Raw genomic sequence first — 19765 nt, forward strand, 5'->3', positions numbered from 1 at the left:
TCAAGGGTAAAATATATATGTTTACTATCTGACTTTCTTTTTATCCTGATGTAAATAAATTGTTATCTGTATCATTGCTTGAATGTTTCTATTATGCTAAATATTTAATTCGAATTTCTAAGTAGCAGATGCTTTTGGCTATATTATGTGCTGTGCCTTTTATTTTCATCAGTATGTATATAAATCATTTCATAAGCATTCTTAGTTTTTTCTGTGTAGTTGCTTTGTATAAAGTAGAAAATTTTGATGAAAAAGTTTTCTAAGTAAAAGACTTTCTGAGTTTATTCACTAATGCGTGGTTTTTTTACTAGAAGAATTGATTGTCAGATGCTAGAGTTTTAAACATGTTGAACAAAAAAAGAAATTTACAAGCATATTTAATTTTATTCAATGGTCAAAGAACAAATTAATTTTATTTATTTTTGCAATAATTGTTATTACAGAAAATTTGTTGTGCCTATTTTAAGGCTTCAGAAATAATTTAAAATTGTAAAAAAGAAATATTACAGGTTTTTAATATTTTACATTTTGTCGCATTCATAATATTATTAAAATATTTTACTTTTTTCCAGTGTCTTATATTTGTTTTATAATGTGCACATATTTCAATAAAAACTGTACATAATTACAAGACAGACAAAAGTATATGCCAAAAAAACACAAAGATACTTCATTTTTGTGGCCAAGATACTTAAAAGTATTAAATTTTTACAGTACTATTTTCATAGTAAGTTCTCAAAAATTGAAATTAAATAATATTCTTTCCGATTTCATTAATTGTTAATAATTTGGGAATCCTTTTTAATATATTAATGGTTCGTTACTGCTGCTATTCTTTACTAAACTCATTTTCTCAAAGTATGACAGCATCTATTTTAAAAGTAGTCTAGCATTTTAAGTTAAAACATATAAACTTAAAATAAATAACTTATAAAAAAATTTATTATAAACTTTTCGATATGGAGACAAAAATTATCCACATTTTCAGTTATATGCACTAAAAATTTCAGCTAAGCCAAAATTAATTGATGATTTGGTTGACATGGGTGATAAATCTAAAGCCTATTATTTTGCTGGGCCAGAATTTTTTTCAGTACCATATTTTTCATTTGTCATAAATTTCATATAAAATACCATTATTATTTAATCAGTTCAATAATACAGTATACTCATTCCCGTTCACAACCAAGTCTTTTGTTTGTTTTTCTCGTATTTTTTTTCTTTCTGACGTCTTAATGACGTGCGATTTTTTCGTGAATTTCATTGGCTCGGATCAAGGATCATTTTCATCCATTTGCTATCTCTAAGGTCTAGTTTTGTGCGGTACAATATCCTTATCACATCACGTGATGATATTAGATCAAATATCCATTTCAGAAAGAAAAAAAAAATGTGAAGTCAATAAAAACTTTTATAAAAAATATAAAATAAGTAGATCATGAATGATTAGAAGTTTGTAAACAAAAGAAACAGTATCCTTTTTTTTCTATTTCTAAATTTTATATAATAGTATTTATATACTGAAATATGGCATCCGCAGATGCGGTTACGACGATGTGTGTTTATGTTACAGTTTTCTGACAAGTTTTGGAATTGTTTGTAATGAGTATGTGATTCAAACAAGTGAGTGAAATTCTTTTCCAGTTATATTATATCTTGATTGTTTTAGAATTTTTTTGGGAAATTAATTAATTTATTGTGATGCATACGATTCTGTCAAACTTTTTCAATGTATTTGAAGATGACTAAGTAATTTTTAGAATAATTATTATAAGACATTATATTTTGATGTTAAATTAAATCCAGCATAATGGTCCGAGGAAATATTAGACCAAAAAGGTTAAGAATTTGTTTATTTAATGATTTTAACCATTTACCAGCATTCTGACAGCTTTTTAATTATATAACTAATTTTCCCATCCTCTTTAATTCTAAAGTATACAAACTATGCAATATTTTTGTCAACTCAAAAAAAAAAAAATGATTTTATTTAAATAGTAGAAGGTAATGTTTGTATAAAGCATCGGTAAAATTAAGTTTTTAAATTATTATAAGAAAATTGTATTAGCTAAAAAATATTGCTTTAGATTCATTTTAAGCAATATATTTTATTTTTGAAGCATTCGATTATCCTTTAATTTCCCTTTATTACATTTTAAAACTTATTTTCTGTGCCATCTTCCCTGAAAAATGTTTATAAGTTCTTTCATTAAAAAAAAAAAAAATGTAATAAATAAAAATTTCAATACATATTTTTATTGCTTATTGTTTAATCTTATAATTATTAACATTTTCTGTTATGTATTTGTTTTCCAGATTATCTAAGTGAATGAAATTATAAAATGGATTTGGATGATGAGGGTATAGAAGATGAAAATATAAATAGTCACATTGAATTTCCTGCTGAAGTTCAAAATGCTATTGAACAGGTATTGATTGTTTATATGAATTTAAAATTAAAAAAAGAAAATATATAATAAAAATTTTCTCAGGTAAATAATTAAATCTAGAGTAGCAGGATAAGATTCTACTATAAAAGTTAATGAATTATAATATTTATTATATATCAAATTTTATAGAATTTGAATCAAAATCATCAAATTAATTTCAAGAATTAAATTTTTGTTTGTCAAAACTGAATGTTTGAAAAAATATGTATATTATATTAATGATAAATTAGTATTATAAAATATTCCTACATCATTATTATGTGAAAAAAATATTTTCTTTTATTTGTGTTGTTGTAGAGTAATTTCTTTATATAATTTGTTGTTGTAATGAATTTCAGGTGATGATCATTTTAGAATATTAAACTGTCACAACATTTACTTCATTACTTCTTGGAAACATGCATTCTAAAAATATAATTAACTCTGTTTTGCATTGTTGTTCACATGTCAATTCTAGTAACTAAAAGTTACATGATTATTTATATAAAAGAAGAAAAGAGAGGATGAAATGTAATGACACTGTAAATGTTTTATGTTTTTATATTTTCATACTTTAAATTGGATTTTTATTTTTAATGAATTAGAAAAATATTTTTTGTTTTAGAAATTTACAAAATGAAATTTTTAAAGAATATTGATTTTTTCCCCCTATTTAATTGCTACTAAAAAATTGCAACCTTAAAATAATATATTACTTAACATGACATTTTTTTTTAGGTTCTTCCCAGCACCGATCCCCTTGACCATCCAGACTTCAATGCTGTTGATTACATTAATATGTTATTTCCAACTGAACAGTCATTGTCCAATATTGATGATGTAACTGGCCGTATGAAAATGAAAATCAGGTTTAAAAAATTTTATTGTTTGTTTTCAAATTGAAGCCTTCTGGCTTTTGAAGTCTTTTGCTTATGTTTCATACTTAAATATATTTATTATTGAGAGACAGTTTTCTATTTATCTATTAATTACAACTCAAACTTTCTCTTTCCTATTAATGCTATGCTCATTTAAATTGAAAAAAATTTTTAAAAAATTAAACATGCTCTGAATTTAGTTTAGACTTTAAAATGACTTCTGCTGAAGTAATATTCACTGAAATGTCCATATTTTTAATTTTATACTGATGGCGTTTAAATATTTGTAAGTATTGCTTTAGTTTTAAAATTTTAAATGTAATAAATTTCAATTTTAATTATTATAAATTTTATTTTATTTTTTTTTTAGTTTAAAGATTTATATATATATACAAAAAAATATTAATGCGATTTTTTTTTAAATATCTTACTAAAGGTTAATCTTTATAATTTTGAAAGAAATATGTGAATTGATTAAACATTCTATTGCAGGCAGCTTGATGATGAAATCCGTACTGTTGTACGTGGTCAAACAAGTGTCGGCCAAGATGGTAGACAAGCTTTGGAAGAAGCACAAAAAGCAATTAAACAGTTGTTTGCACGTATAAAAGATATAAAAGATAAAGCAGAGAAGTCTGAACATATGGTATGTTTTTGTAGTTTTCTACAAAAATGTAATTCAAGCATGTCTTTGCAAATTCAGAAATATTATGATGTTTTAATAAATTTTGAACAAAAATACATTTTCTTTCTTTTAAGAATTTTTGGAAATCAATTTATGTATAAATTTTAAAATAAATCTTAGTTGCTTTTTGTAATTTATTTCAATGATCCAATTTTGAAAGATTTGACTATAAACTGTATTGAAATTAAGCATTAGAATTTTTTTTTATTCTTAAAAAGAGTTTTGTTGTTGTAGTTTGCTCATGGGGAAGGGGAGGACATTTTCCTTCTTTTGTTGCGCATGGGAAATATATATATATATATATATATATATATATATATATATATATATATATATATATATTCCTTCTCTTTAGAATTCTTGAGGGTCATTTTATGCTTCATTATGAGGGTCATTTATCTTTTAAATTGAAATAAATATTAATAGATTATTTGTAATCTATTTCAGTAATCTAATTTAATTGTAAAAAATGATAGAAAATAGTTTGGCTTTTTTTTTTTTTTTTTGAGATACCTATAGAGGAAATACATTCAGCTTATTAATTAATTCAATTAGAAAATCACCCAACAAATAAAAATGTGGCATTCTATATTTTACTGTATCGATATCAGGTTGATTATTTTCTACAGATTTTTGTCTTTTGAAACTATGCTAAATTGTTTTGTTAGTTATGCGATCTTTATCTGCTTGCTATCTTTAGTTATTTGAGTGTAATAAAATCATTATATTATGTGCCATTATAGATTTATTGTCACTGTTAATAAATCATCTTTAGACTAAATCATCTTTTGCTTACATTTTTCCACTTTTTGCAGCTGCACATTATAAAGTAGCTGAATATCATTATATTAGTTACTCATTATTTGTATGTGAAGTTGTTCAAAAAAAGTGCTGCAATTTTCCAATTGTAAATAGTGTATTTAACAATGTAATGCAACTTTATTTGCAATCTTCTAGCTGTAAACAATGCTATGTAATCTTATTTCATATTTGTACACATTTTTTTTTCCTCAAAATTACAGTAGAATTATAACATTCAGTGTAAGAATTTTTCAAATGTGATATTTTTAAAAATTCATTTCTTTATTATTAATTACTTTTAATGTTTAAATTTAGGTAAAAGAAATTACGCGTGACATCAAACAATTAGATCATGCTAAAAGGCATCTTACTGCTTCAATACTTACATTAAATCAGTTACATATGCTGGTAGATGGAGTAGAGAAATTACAGTAAGTATTATAAAATTATCATACTTCCGAAGGGAAAAAATATGTATTGTTTGATTGCTACTAGAATCTTTAAATGATTACATTATCATTATTTTCTTTTGAGTTTTTCTTGTTTGAAGTATACTTATAATAATATTGTAATTGCCAAAAAAAAACCTACTTTGAGATTTGAATGAGTATTCATATTGTTGACCTTCATAAACATTAAAAAAATATTGAAATTAGGATTTTATAAAAATAATATCTAAAAACTATAGTAGTTGAATTTATTAAAAATTTTGACTGTGTGTATATATGTGTGTGCAGTTTCCTGTTATTTTTCTTTTTGCTTCTTAGTATTTACTTTTAAATTTAATTTTTTTAATCTATGTTGCATTATTTCAGTGCTTGTTTAATATAAAAGTAAATTATTGTTGTTTCAAAATTCTGGCATTTCTTTTATCTCTAGAGTATTGGTCAAGAAACGTCAATATGGAGAAATAGCCAATCTGCTGCAAGGTGTCACTAATGTCTTAGATCATTTTCAAAAATATATGAACATTCCTCAAATAGCCAGACTGGCTGATAAGTAAGTATGGTTTATTACAAACAAAATGTTGTTTCTTTCCTTTATAATGAAATGTATTCAAAAGTTTGAACCAGTTTGATATTAAAGGTATGCATAATTTTTAACTGAATAAACTTATTCAAAAATTAATGCTCTTTTATGCAGTTAAGAGCATTACCTTAAATTACCCCCTCTTTGTTTTTCCCGCCATTATTAAGGCAATTTTCATATCTCATTATCTATTATTGTTTTTTCTCTGTGTATTATGGATCAGTAAAAACATTCGTTGTTGCATTCAACTTTTTACTTTTTTTATTGATATTGTAATATTGGTCTACAAGAATTGTTTGAACTCCAGAAATATGTTGTTTTTATTTGATCCTAATCAGCACTTTAAGATGAGAAATTCAACTATTCATAGTTAAAATATTCAGTCGATCTTATGTGTGTTATGAAAAATATGTGTTCAAGGTTTTTTATTTATTTAGTAAAAGCATTTCAGGATTAAACACACAAACAAAATTTCTTGTTTTGCACTGCAATCATAATTTTGAGGTTGCATCATATTTGCAGCTTGCATGTTCTTTACTCTCAGAAAAATTTTGATTAGTACAGCTGACTTTCTTATTTTGGAACATTGTGTATTTTTCATATTGACATGATGTTCTTGAATTTCTATCTATTAATTATTTCTTAAATTGATGTTTGGATTCCAAATTAGTGTGGGAGATCCATGTCTTATTACATTTGCCATTTCCAATTGTTCATTTGAATTATTTGGGTCAAAAGTTTTTACCTTCTGTATAACTATGGCTATCTACAAAGCTGGAATTATTCTTTAAGGAAGGAATGAAATGAACTGATTGTGAGATAAGAAAAGTGTCTTAATAATACATATTATGGGAAATAATTTAAAATTATCTATTTTTATATATTAATAAAATTATTGTGTTAAAAGTTATGTCAATTTTATAATATCAAATGACATTCATTCTCCAAATAGACCTTGTAAAATTTGATGTATTTAATGAACACAATTTTCCATTATCTTTATTAGATCTCAGAGTATAAAAGCAGAATTGACAGAACAAATAACCAATGATTTCCATAATGCCTTTGCTGGTCCAAATTCCAAGGTAATAAAATTCTTTTGACATTCTGTGCTTTTATACTAAGTTAAATTAAGAAATCTTCTTATGCATTTATGTTAATTGATTTTCAATTTAATCTATGAATTTTTTTTTCTTTTACATTCTGTATTGTGAAATTTGATACATTATTCAATATTTCTTAAATAATTTTTAAAAAAAATTATTTTTCAGAATTTTACTGCTAATCAACAATTAGCTGAAGCTTGTTTAGTGGTTTCAATCCTTGAACCAAAAGTGAAGTATGTAATATCAAAGTTTTATGCAATATCTATATTTTAAATTGCAACTTTTTGTTCCACTTTTGCAGTATATGTATTAGTACTTTTATATGCTTGCTTATTATAGTTATTTTGCTAGTTTTGAGAATCTACTTTTAAAGAAATGCAATTCAAATTTGTTTTTTCTGAAGGGAGTTGTTCTTCTTTAGACTATACTGAGAAATAAAATTTAAAGAATGTGGATTGTGTCTAATACTGTAATATTTTCATCATGTTTCTGAATAACTATTTTGGTAAAATATTCTATTTGAAAATGAAAACTTACTGTATAACTATACAATTTATAATTTTTATTTGTCCTAAAATCAATTTTCTGTATTCACTATTAGTTTTTTTTTTACATGAAATTATCCGGTCACTCATTACAGTGGGTGCCGATTGAACTTAATCATATCATAAAATAAATACCATCATATTTGAATCGTGAAGACGTATGAAACTTACCTAAGCAGAAGTTGAGCCTAATGTATTTGTTTGTTGTATAGAATGTATCCACTTATGATTTCATCATGTGCTTCTGCATGCATGCTCATGAGAAATACTCATTAGATGCATGCCCATGTTAAAATAAGTTTTAATGTAGAATTTTGAATTATGTAAAATTTAGTATTCCATGGGAAGCACATTGTTGATTCTGTTGTCATTGTAAAACACTCATTGAGCAATGCTAGAACTTAAGACATTAAATTGCAAGAAAATAAATGAAAATTAGTATTAAATTGGAAATTCCAAACGAATTGAAGGCATTATTTTAAACAACTTTAAATATACTTAGAAAAGGCTATTGAGAGGAAAGATCACATTGAATGAAATATAATAAGTATAAACAAACATGTTAAGTATAAAGTATCCAATGTCAGGTGAACATGACAGCTGTGGTAACATTGAAAAGATAATTAAGATAAGGCTGAAAGGGAGCTCATATCTGATTCATTGGGCATGTATCGGTCTGCAACACCAGTGTTGATATAACTTTCACTGAACCCTTGAATTTATTACAGTGTGAGGTTCAGGTGTGCTACTTCAGTTATCATAGATTCTCGCTGCATTTAATGAGCTTGCAATGCTGCATCTATCATATAAGTTTTATAGTTCTCTGTGTAATCAATGTATTAAATAGATGATAATTATATTAATGCCAAACATTTGTTATAATTTCGTCATAAACTTTTTATGAAAAATCTACAATATTGACTCATAGTATGTCCATCTGATTTAATTAATTTAATTTTAACATTAGAAAGTCAAAATTTTGTTTGCTTGTAATTTTGAAATGAATAGCCCTAAACTAACAAAACTTTACTACTTGGAATAACTTTTGATGTTGTTTTAAAATTTAATGAGAAAAATGGGTGTTGCCACTGGAAATTTTGAAGTGTGCTCTTATTTCAACATATGGATTGCTTCTTACACAATTTTCAATTCTAAAATCCTTAAAAGTACAATGTTTTTTTTGAAAGGTGACAAGGTGTTTCAAATGACACCATTTTGTCATTTGAAATCAATGTAAATCAATGCAATCAATGAAATCAAATCAATGCAATTTGAAATTTTTATTTTATTTGAAAATTGAGTAAACTTATGTGCACTTTTTATATTATCTTCTACTTACAAAGTATTAATATAATACTTTGCACATAGTTGCACTTTATTAATTTTTTTTTCCTTAATATTTATTTATTTTTAGATAGTATGATTCTAAAATTTATTTTAATCTGTGTATTTTCATATAATTTTGAATAATGTATAATTTCTTTTATTTTCTGATATTAGTTTCAAATCTATCATCTAATTTTAATCAACATATAATTGTTTTCCTTTTTATACATCCTTGTAAGAATAATTGAAAAAAGTAATAACCTTATTAAATTTTTTATATAGACGTGATTTGCTGAAGTGGTTTGTGGGCATTCAGCTGTCTGAATATTGTCATCTATTTCAAGAAACTCAAGATGTAATTATATTTCCTCCTTATAATATTGAATTTTATTCTGATTTGTAAAATTACATTTGATGTTACATATATCCAATGACAAATATCGGACTAGGAGCTGCATTGACTGCTGGATTCAGGAGGCCCATAACTAGTTTGATTAAAAAATGCTAATATCCTTGTTGCAAAATAAATATACTTGCAACAAATAATAGTTCTTCAGTAATAAAATGTAGGACTATGTTGAATGTTTATATGGAATTATTAAAATGTTGTTAAATAGATTAAAATATAATTTATAATTTATTGGAATATTAATTATTCATTTAATTGATTATGTTATATTTGACAAATTCTGTAAAATAATAATTTTTGATGTTATATTTATTTGAACTTTACTATTTTTATAACCCATTGCAATAATTAAATGCTTTTATTTTTAAGTAAGAAAGTCATTAAATAATAATTAAAGTTAATTTTTCAAGAATTTTATGACATGAGTAATGCTTCTTGTGATATATATGACAGGCAGTAAATAAATAAAACCTATATTTTTACAAAGTTATAATACAAAAAAATTAAATTAAATTATTTACGTGCTTTTAAAGTTAAAAGTGAGTTGTAATGTTAAACTTTATTCACCATTTATTAAGAGAGGTGTCATAAAATGCAATCCTGAAACTGCAAAATTTCTAACTTTTGAACATATGGCCATTATATCATTTGTAAACTGATAATAATTTGATAAAATGTAAATTATTACAAAAAGAATATTAAATATGTTATTTGGTCAGAACAAATTGTTTTAAATGGAAAGTTAATCTTTACAGAATTATAAAAGTGACCAATTAATTCTGTTCTTGAAAAAGATAAGTTTGAATTTTGATGTGTACAATTTTTTTAATAATTAAAAATAGATTAAGAGATTTTTTTTTAAAAAAAATTGCTTTTTTGAAAGATGGGCTTTATTTATCCTTAAAAAATTTCATTATCTGCATTCCTTTTTCCTTTCTGCAAGTAATATATTTTATTTCTGCTAAAAGCTTCTATTTGTCTTTTGTTTTAAAAAGTGTCTATATTTTCTAGATTGCATGGCTAGATAAAATTGAAAAACGATATGCATGGTTGAAAAAAAATTTAGTTGCCTTTGAAGAAAAATTTGGACACATGTTTCCGCCTGATTGGGAAATGAGCGAACATATTGCTGTTGAATTTTGTCATATCACTAGGTAAATATCAGTTTTATGAATGATGGAACTTTTAGTTGATATCAAATAAAATATCCTGTCATAAATTTATGAATGTTTATTAATGGATTTATGAATTTTGTACATTTGAACATTTAATAAATTTCAATAATATTAATTATTATTATTTTGTATTTATAATATATAAATTAATAATTTTTATCTTAAAATTTAAATAATAATAAAATTAGGAAAATTTTAAAATGTTATTGTAAATAAAATGGCTTTATAGATTATTTGTATAAGGAATTGTGGATTTTCTTTACTTTCATTGTTTGTGACTGTAGAAGAACTGTTGTGTATTCTGAAAAATTTTGTCTCTAATTTATTTTATGAATTTTTTATTTTAACATATTTAGGAACACACATTATTTCTTAAATATACTTATATTCAAATGCTCTCTAACTGAACATTTTGAACTTTTTCTTCTTATAGGTATTAAAAGAGGCGAAATAAAGTTTTACACTAGCAGTTTTTTTTTTTTTTTTTTTTTTTCCTTTTAACCTTCATACAATAGTAGCTCAATTAGGAGAACTGTAGGTTCTTCTGCAAATATTTTAAAATTTAAATCTTTGTTTATCATTGTGTTCTTTTAGTTTATCATATTAAGATCTCATAAATCAACAAAAATGGGGAGAGGGAAGGAAAAAAACCTAACATCATTTCCTATTAATATTTTTTATTATTAAATTTATACATATTAAATACTGATTATATAACATATTATAGCTAAAAGAAATGTATTTTGATTGTTATTATTAAAAATTATGATATCTTAAAGTAGGTATTTCAACCTTTGAAAAATACATTTATTACACTTCTTGCTAATGAGTTAAATTCCTGCTTTTACCTTATAATTCCATAAAACTTTTATGAAAATTTCATCAACTCTTTTGTGACATAAAAAATTGAACTTTTTTTATATGTAGACAAAAAATTTGTAAGTTCTCATTATGATGAATTAGTTATTCTAAAAATATTGAACTATGCTGCTTCAATAATTGCTGTATTTCCTTATCTGCTTTTGATAAAAGCTGCACTCCTTCATAAATCTATTAAAGATTAAAAAAATGATGTAAATAGAATTTTTTTTTGTTTGATTTTAGAAAAGAACTTGGAAAAATAATGTTGTCAAGGAAAAATGAAATAAATGTACAGCTTTTGTTGTTTGCCATTCAGAAAACTACTAACTTTGAATCTTTACTTGCTCAACGGTTCTCTGGTGTAACCTTGGATTCAACATTACTGTACCAGTTTGTTAAAAAAGAGGTGAATATTTAACATTTTCCTTGCTCTGTGTAATTGATTATTAATTTTATAGATTCTGCATAGGAGTTAAAAGGAAGAAAATTCTAAACTATTGCAGTTTGAATTTCTAATTCTTATTAGAATTTTTTATTCTTTTAACTTAATATAAAATATTGTCTTTTTTCATGAGACAGAATATAGTTATTTGTAAGACATATTTAAATTAATCAAATTTCCATTCTAAAGATTCATTTTATTATTTTTCTTTCTTTGTGTGTGCAATTAAAGGGCCCTAATCCTTTTGAAGAAACTGATGATAACAATCCTTTTAAAGAAGATATTCAAAAAGAAACAGAAGGCCTTAATCCAGAAACTGCCTCAACTGGAAGTGTAAATATTCTATATATTTCATCATTTCTTTTATTTGTCATTATTGATATTTTATTCCTATATAAACATCTTCATCAAAATTAGCAAAAAAAAAAAAAAAAAAGCTTTGCTTTGCTTTATTTTCAATAATCAAACAGATTTAATTTTCATTTAATTAAAGTTTACTTTCATTTTAATTATAATTTCTGTTTAGAAATATCGTAAACAAGAGATATTTAAAAAATATTTTATGTTGAAAAATTTGTTCATTGATCATCCCCAGTGTAAAAAAATTAATTTGTTAAAATAGCATATTTAAATAACATTGTAAATTTGGAAGGTATTGATTATAAAGTTGTGAGTTATAACATTCTACTGTGTAAAAAGTTGCCGTAAATATCTCAGAATGCATCTTTTGTTGGCTTTTTTTTCTCTTACTTTTGGCTGAAATTTTATTGTAGTATTTCTACCAATTTTTTTATTATAGAATATGTTTAAAGAATATTCAAAATTGAAATTTTTATTGCTTCACTGAATCATTCTCTTATATTCACCAAAATAAGCTTTGTTTTTCTTGAATCTTTTAATACTCAAGGTTTGATTAAACAGTTACAATTGTGTTTCATTTCCTTTTTATAATATTAAGTTGTGTTCCTAATTATTTCTTTGATTTAAAAAATGTGATCATTATTAACTTTACAGAAATACTTGTAGCAAATGTGATGTTAATCTTTCATATTGTGCTTTCCTTTTGAAAATATATTTTTCAAACTCCAAAACTTAATTTACAGGCTTCAGTTGCAAAAGTAAAAAATCCATTTCAAGGTATTATCTCCAGATGTTTTGAGCCTCACTTAAATATCTATGTTGAATATCAAGATAGGTATGTTATCTATTTTATTAATACTCACTCCTTTAGTTTTTAGCCTAGTATTAAAAATATGTATATATATTTTTAATATTTCAGAAATTTAGCTCAGCTGATGGATGGCTTTGTGGAAGATATGCAAAAAGCTGAGCTTCCAAAGGCTGAAATTAGTAGAGCAAATGTTTTACCCTCTTGTGCAGATCTATTTGTGTTTTACAAGAAATGTCTTGTTCAGTGTTCTCAATTGAGCATTGGTCATCCTCTCTTAGCTTTGACTTCTGTTTTCCAAAAGTATCTTAGAGAATATGCAACTCGAGTTTTACAGAATAGCTTACCAAAGTGAGTTTACTGATCCTTCATTACCTTGAATGGTATTTCAACATATTATTTAAAATTAATATTTCAAAACACAAAATTCAATCTATTGTAATATTAGATAGATTAAAGCTCCTCTATGGCTACATTGAGTAGCCATCATTATATAAAAAATTGTTGAATATTATAATTTATTGTACAAATGATATATATTTGAGCTCAAGTATAAATGTTCATTATCTACAATTTTTAATTAGGGTTGGAAATAATGCTCCTTCTGCAAATTTAATACAAAGTCTTCTAAAAGAAGGTGAAGTTGCTAGATTCAGTCCATCAGAGCAAATACACATTTGTAGTATTCTGACAACTGCAGATTATTGCTTGGAAACAACTTTGCAGGTAATATTTCATTTTCATGTAGAAGTGCTTTTTTTTTATAAAATATATATGCAAGATAAAATAATAAGACAGACAGTATTAATAATAATTTTTATTTTAGCTTGAAGGAAAATTGAAAGAAAAGGTTGATCCTACACTATCAAATCAAATTAATCTTCAATCTGAACAAGATGTTTTTCACAAGTATGTGTTCAGAAAATAGATTTTATTTGTAATCTGTTTTACATGTAAAATATTAATATTTTATCATTTTTATTTTCAGTGTAATATCTAATTGCATTCAACTACTTGTTCAGAATTTAGAATTAGCTTGTGAACCAGCTCTAACAGCAATGACGAAAGTAAGTTCAGTTGTAATAATATTGAGTCTCTGATCCAACCGATAAAGGGTAATGAATAAATTTTTAAGCTTTGGTATACACATAATATTTTAATTTTCTTTTAAAAAGTTAGAGACAATCAAAATTGTAGAAGGGGAATATTAATTTAAAGCAACATTGAAAACATTCTTACTGTGCAATACTTTTATTTAGTAATATAGAGAAATTCTGCAGTAGATTTAAGTAATAATTTATGAATTAACTTTTTAATCAATCTTTATAAATGTGTTGTTTATAGTGACAAAAAATCGATTAAAGCATTTATGTGTAATTAATTAACACTGTTTCTTTAACTATTTTAAATTTTACATTTTTTTTATTAGTTAATTGTCTATTTCATAGGAATGCCCTGTTGTATTAAAAAAAATGTATTTGATTTGTTATATGATTAGCATAAAATAGAAAAAGTATTTGTAAAAAGTAAATTTGTAACTATTTGTAAAAAGTTTTGTTAATTCTATTGAAATACTTGTTAAGTGAATTAAATAACAAGAGTTTCAAATTCCTGTTTTCAGATACAGTGGGCTGCATTTGAAGCTGTAGGTGATCAAAGTAGTTATGTTACTGCTATCACAACTCATCTACGGCAAACTTTACCACTGCTCAGGGATAACTTATCCACATCTCGCAAGTACTTTACAAAGTTTTGCATGAATTTTGCCAAGTATGTCTCTAAATTAAAAATTTTATGAAATCTTATTTACAATAAATATTTTGTATAGTATTAAGAAATTCACATTTCATTTTTATTTTATCAATCATGAATAACTGTTTTTTGAACTGAACCTAATATCGGTCCCATTTCTTAATGATGCCTTTAAAATGTTGAAATACTTATCTTTTTATGTATCTTTATATGTATGTATGAAATGTATTATATTATTATAGAAAGATTAAAGATTATCAAGCCATTTTAGATAGTAAAGTTTCAAATGGTAGAAAATGGAAGTAAAATATATTTTGTCACTTAAATAATTAGTTAATGTCCAAGACTAATTGTATATGGAGTTATGTATTATAATACAGAACTTAATTTTTCAGTATTAATGCACATCCTTTGTAGAATCTTGGTAGAATGTTCGGCTTAATTCTTCATTTAATAATATTAGAAATTTGTAGTTTGGTTATGCTATCGTAGAATGAAGTTTTATTTAAAATCTTTTTTTGACATAAATTTTAAGATTCTTTTAAAAAAATTTTTCATGTATGGCTAAAGAGAAATGTGTTGGTGTTCTTAATAATCTAGCTTAACATTTTTTTAATCATATTTTTATACTTATTATGATTAAAGTTGTCACTAGATTACTAAAAAGATAACTTTTCTTCTATTATCATTTTTTTAAAACAATTTAAAATAGTTTAACATTTACCTTTTTATTTTTTAAACAAATATTATATGTCTAGTAATATACTTTTAATACGTCAGTTAATTGAGTGAGTAATATAATAATGATAATTAAAAAATATGTTTATGCAAATTTGATTTTTTTTGTTATTCTTATAAAAACAACTATCAAATATGTTTATTGATGAAGAATCTGATCAAGACGGAAAGGTTTAAATTGAAGACAAATTGCTATTATTACTTATTTTATATTTTTTGAAGAACTGTTCTTGTGAAATTGTAAGAAGAAAGAGATATAAAAGAGAAATATCTGAAATGTAATTAGGCTGTTCATCTAAGTTATAAGCTAAAATCAATCTTTAAAAAAAAATAAAGAAGTATATTAGGAAAATTCATTTACGGAGTTTATCATAAATAATTTATAAGAATAGTGTTAATTATTTTAGAATTTTTCATTAAAAAAAAATCTTTTTTATTGCTGTGAACATCTTTAGTAATGTAACCCACCTAGTACATATACCCCTTTGTGTTCCACTCTTATCTGATTTGTTTTTATAAAACTTCTATATTTAATTCAGTAAAAACAACTAACGCTTATGCAATCTAAAAAAAATGCTTCAAAATCAATTTTACCTTACTTTTATGAAAACTATGATTTTTGTTTGTCTTCTTTACGAGTCAAAATATTAAATCTCATTTCCAAAAAATACTTTATTAAAATATTTTAATTCCAACTTTTTAATAATAAATAAAATTTTACAATTTACTCTTTTTAAACCATTTATGTATATATAATGGATCATTAATAGGTAGCAAAATTAGTAATTTTAAGTTCTGTCAAATGATAGTACAGGGCAAATTTTCCATTTTTCTCCATCAAAATCTCCATTGAAAATAATATTTGTTTTTGTCAAGCTTAAAAGTTGCATTCTATATACAATATTATATAGATAATTCTATATAAAATATTATATTATTCTATATATAATATTATATATTATTATCTTTATTTACTCATGTATGACTCTTTCAGAATTTTCAATTATGTAATTTTATTCTGATGGATTTTGAAATAGTTGAATTAATTGATTTTTCTAGCTCTTTCATTCCAAAATTGATTGGTCATTTATTCAAATGCAAACCAGTAAGTCCGATTGGTGCAGAACAGGTAAGGACTAATTATGTAGAAAGCTGCATCTCTATCCATTATTTATTAATTGCATATTGATAATAGATTTGTGATTTTTTTAGTTACTTCTTGACACACATATGCTTAAAACCATTTTATTGGATCTGCCTTCTCTTGGATCAGTATCCATGAGGAAACCACCTCCCATGTAAGTGGTTGATATATTTAAATTACATATAATAATTTTAAAACATTGTTTTTTATTAAAACCTTCTTTTTTGAGAGTATATATATATATTAAGTATTATATACACATATATATGTAATTATATATATATATATATATAATATAAGAGTTTGACTATTTTTCCCATTTATATTTTAATATCCAACTAGAAGAAAATTTGAGACTTTTAAGATGGTTACTTCAAGAAGAATAATATACATAAATGTATTTGAAAATAAAAACATTGCATCCCTATTATTTATATTAATTAAAGGAATATTTTATACACTTTCAAAGATTTCATCACTGTTTCCATTTACTCATAACTTTATGAATCAGTCCTTTTTCATTGATTGCATACTTTCAAATTACTAGGAGTTGATTTTGCATTATGTAAATTACTCTCATTAGATAGTTTCAAAACTGTTTCTTGACAAACGGTTCAACTCAGGAAATTTTGTACTATTTAATCACCATTAAATGTATAAAAGTTAATTTTTATCTTATGATGTAAAATATCATACTTTACTTTACATGCTGATATTGTTTTGCACTATTTTTTTGTCTATTTATTTGTGACATTAATTGGATCCTCGTGTACTTGAATTTTTTAAGTGTTGTTAGCAGATTTATTAATGCTCAAGTTTTCCTTTTCGAAATATCAAATATTTTTAGTTGCTATAATTTTTCCTTCTCATTGGGAACAGATATGCCCCTATCATATAGTTTCATGTTTTAATTTAAAATCTTCATGTTCCTTCTATATACTATGCCATTCTTTTTAAACTCAAAAAGCAAAATTAGTTGTTGTTTAGAAAAGTTTAGTTTCCTCTTACATTCCAGATCATGATAGATTTAACATGTTGAATATGCCATATATCATCAATGTTCATAGTTGGATATATGAAGTAAAATGTCATTAATGAAGCTATCAAATTGTAACACAAACAATTAATTGCATCACAACTTAATATATTCCTTATATTTTTAAAACAATAATTCTCCCTTTTTTTAGTGAAATTTGGGGAAGATATGTTTAAAATGTTGTTTTACATATTTAAAATTAGATACTGAATAATTTTGATAACTGAATTAAATTTGTATTTAAATTTTAGGTATACAAAAATAGTTGTTAAAGGAATGACTAAAGCTGAAATGATATTAAAGGTCTGTATATAATTTATTAACATATTAATTTGTTATACTAACTTATGTTTTTTTTTCTTTTTTTTTTCAAATTTAATTAGAAAAAAAAATATGTTAATTCTATTATTTTGACTAAGTCAATAAGATAGTAGAGAAATCTGGCTTGTATTAGAATAATTTAAAATTAATTATGTTATATCCTCACTATTTGAATATTAGGTTTCAAAAGATTTAAGTTGCAAAATATCTATTGAAAAGGAATAAGCAAATAAAATAATCGCAGAGCTGTTAGATGAACTCTCTAATTTTATGAATTTTCAGATAGAACCATAACTTTATTAATATTAACTGGCTGATAGAATTTATTTATTATTTCTATTTTGTAACGTACAAAATAGAAATAACATTAATTTTGTAATATACAAAATTAATGTTTTTGAGATTATTTATTTTATTATTTTTCTTAATTGTGTATTTGCATTGCTAATGTCACTCATTTTCTTTCATCAGGTTGTTATGGCACCACATGAAAATGCTGAAAGTTTTGTAGATAATTACATGAAACTATTACCTGAATCTGATATTACAGAATTCCAAAAAGTTTTAGATATGAAGGTAATTTTGTTTGGAGGATTTTTTAAAAACTATTGCTTTGTTGACTTGCATATTATTTTTTGCGCTATCATTTTAAGCTGTTTCTGTCTATAATAATAAATTCATGAAAAAAAAGAATGTCCGCTGTAAAATCTTCTGATCAAGTTTCTTTTAAAGATATTATTTTTTGGATAATTCTGTAATTTTTAAGAAAATTTGTAAGAAAATTTCTATGTATTTTTTGTTAGTTTGCCAGTTGAGCTGGTAGTCAGTTTTGTTTATTTCTTGATTGATTATATTCTTGCAAATTTGGAAATAAAATATGGATTATTCCACAAAATTTTGCAATGTTCTATATATGAACAACTTTTGCTACAAGATTTTATACTTTGTCAGTCATGTATTTTTTCTGGCTTGCCAGCATTATATATTATAAAGCATTAGTATACCATATTTCCAAAAAATTTTTTTATTGGTCACTGATCTTTTTTTAAACGAATTATCAAGAATATTAAATTATTGTTTTTATATGCATTATTAGTTTCTTTCTTTCTTTCTTTTTTTGGTCTGTCTTAAATGAAAAATCAAAAGGGGTTTTTTTTCCCTTTATTACAAAAAATTAAATTCGTTTTATAATCTAAATGCTATAATCTTTTATAATCTGGAAATACATGTATCTAATTATTTCGTACTTATAAAATTAAAAGTTTGATGTCATAAATACTTTAGAAGATATTTTGTTTTACAAAATTTCACCAGAAAATTTATGATTATTTATTAATGGTAATCATTGTCAAAGATTTGCTAAGTTTTCAACTTATTTCTTTCTTACTATTCAAATAATTTGTCCTATTCTCTGACTCATTTAAAATTAAGATTCTGCCTAAATGAAAGTTTTAAAATTATTCTTTGTGTATTTTAACAATAATTAGTTATTTTTAAGGCTTTTACAATATTCTGGATTAAGTTTTAATATACATGCCTCATTATGGCATTAATTGTTATTGGACATTAAAATAAACTATTTTATTTTTGTTTTCTATTCGCAGGGCCTTAAGAAAAATGAGTTGAGTGTAATGACTGATATTTTCCGTTCTCGCCAACCTGCAGTGCCAACAACAGGTGGACATCATCAAGAGCAGGATGTTAATGCTTTACCTATGTTATCAAGTACACCAGAACATGAATCTAGTCGAATACGAAGATTAGAAAAATTAATTAAAAGGTTATAATGCAAATGTAGTTTTATATCTGTTTTTTTAAATACAAATTTATTTAATTTGTTTGTCTTTTGAATTTTTATTGTATATATGGACATACGGACACAATATATGGATATATAAATATCAGAAATTTAATAAATAT

At 24.1% G+C, this 19765-nt stretch overlaps 1 protein-coding gene across 1 annotated transcript; it reads left to right on the plus strand.

Moving 5' to 3' along the window:
- The first annotated feature begins 1436 nt into the window (after positions 1-1436).
- Positions 1437-19685, plus strand: LOC129968836 (vacuolar protein sorting-associated protein 53 homolog). Its single transcript, XM_056083113.1, has 23 exons — positions 1437-1623; positions 2317-2429; positions 3168-3298; positions 3800-3953; positions 5109-5224; positions 5673-5792; positions 6829-6907; positions 7094-7161; positions 9082-9154; positions 10220-10362; positions 11488-11650; positions 11918-12019; positions 12790-12881; positions 12966-13205; positions 13439-13580; positions 13681-13763; positions 13843-13921; positions 14476-14624; positions 16404-16473; positions 16557-16642; positions 17776-17827; positions 18317-18421; positions 19450-19685. The coding sequence occupies exons 2-23, from the start codon at positions 2343-2345 to the stop codon at positions 19630-19632; spliced, it is 2517 nt and encodes an 838-aa protein (XP_055939088.1). The 5' UTR covers positions 1437-1623; positions 2317-2342; the 3' UTR covers positions 19633-19685.
- The last annotated feature ends 80 nt before the right edge of the window (positions 19686-19765 follow it).

The sequence above is a fragment of the Argiope bruennichi genome, chromosome 5 (assembly GCF_947563725.1).
Source record: "Argiope bruennichi chromosome 5, qqArgBrue1.1, whole genome shotgun sequence".
Taxonomy (NCBI): domain Eukaryota; kingdom Metazoa; phylum Arthropoda; class Arachnida; order Araneae; family Araneidae; genus Argiope; species Argiope bruennichi.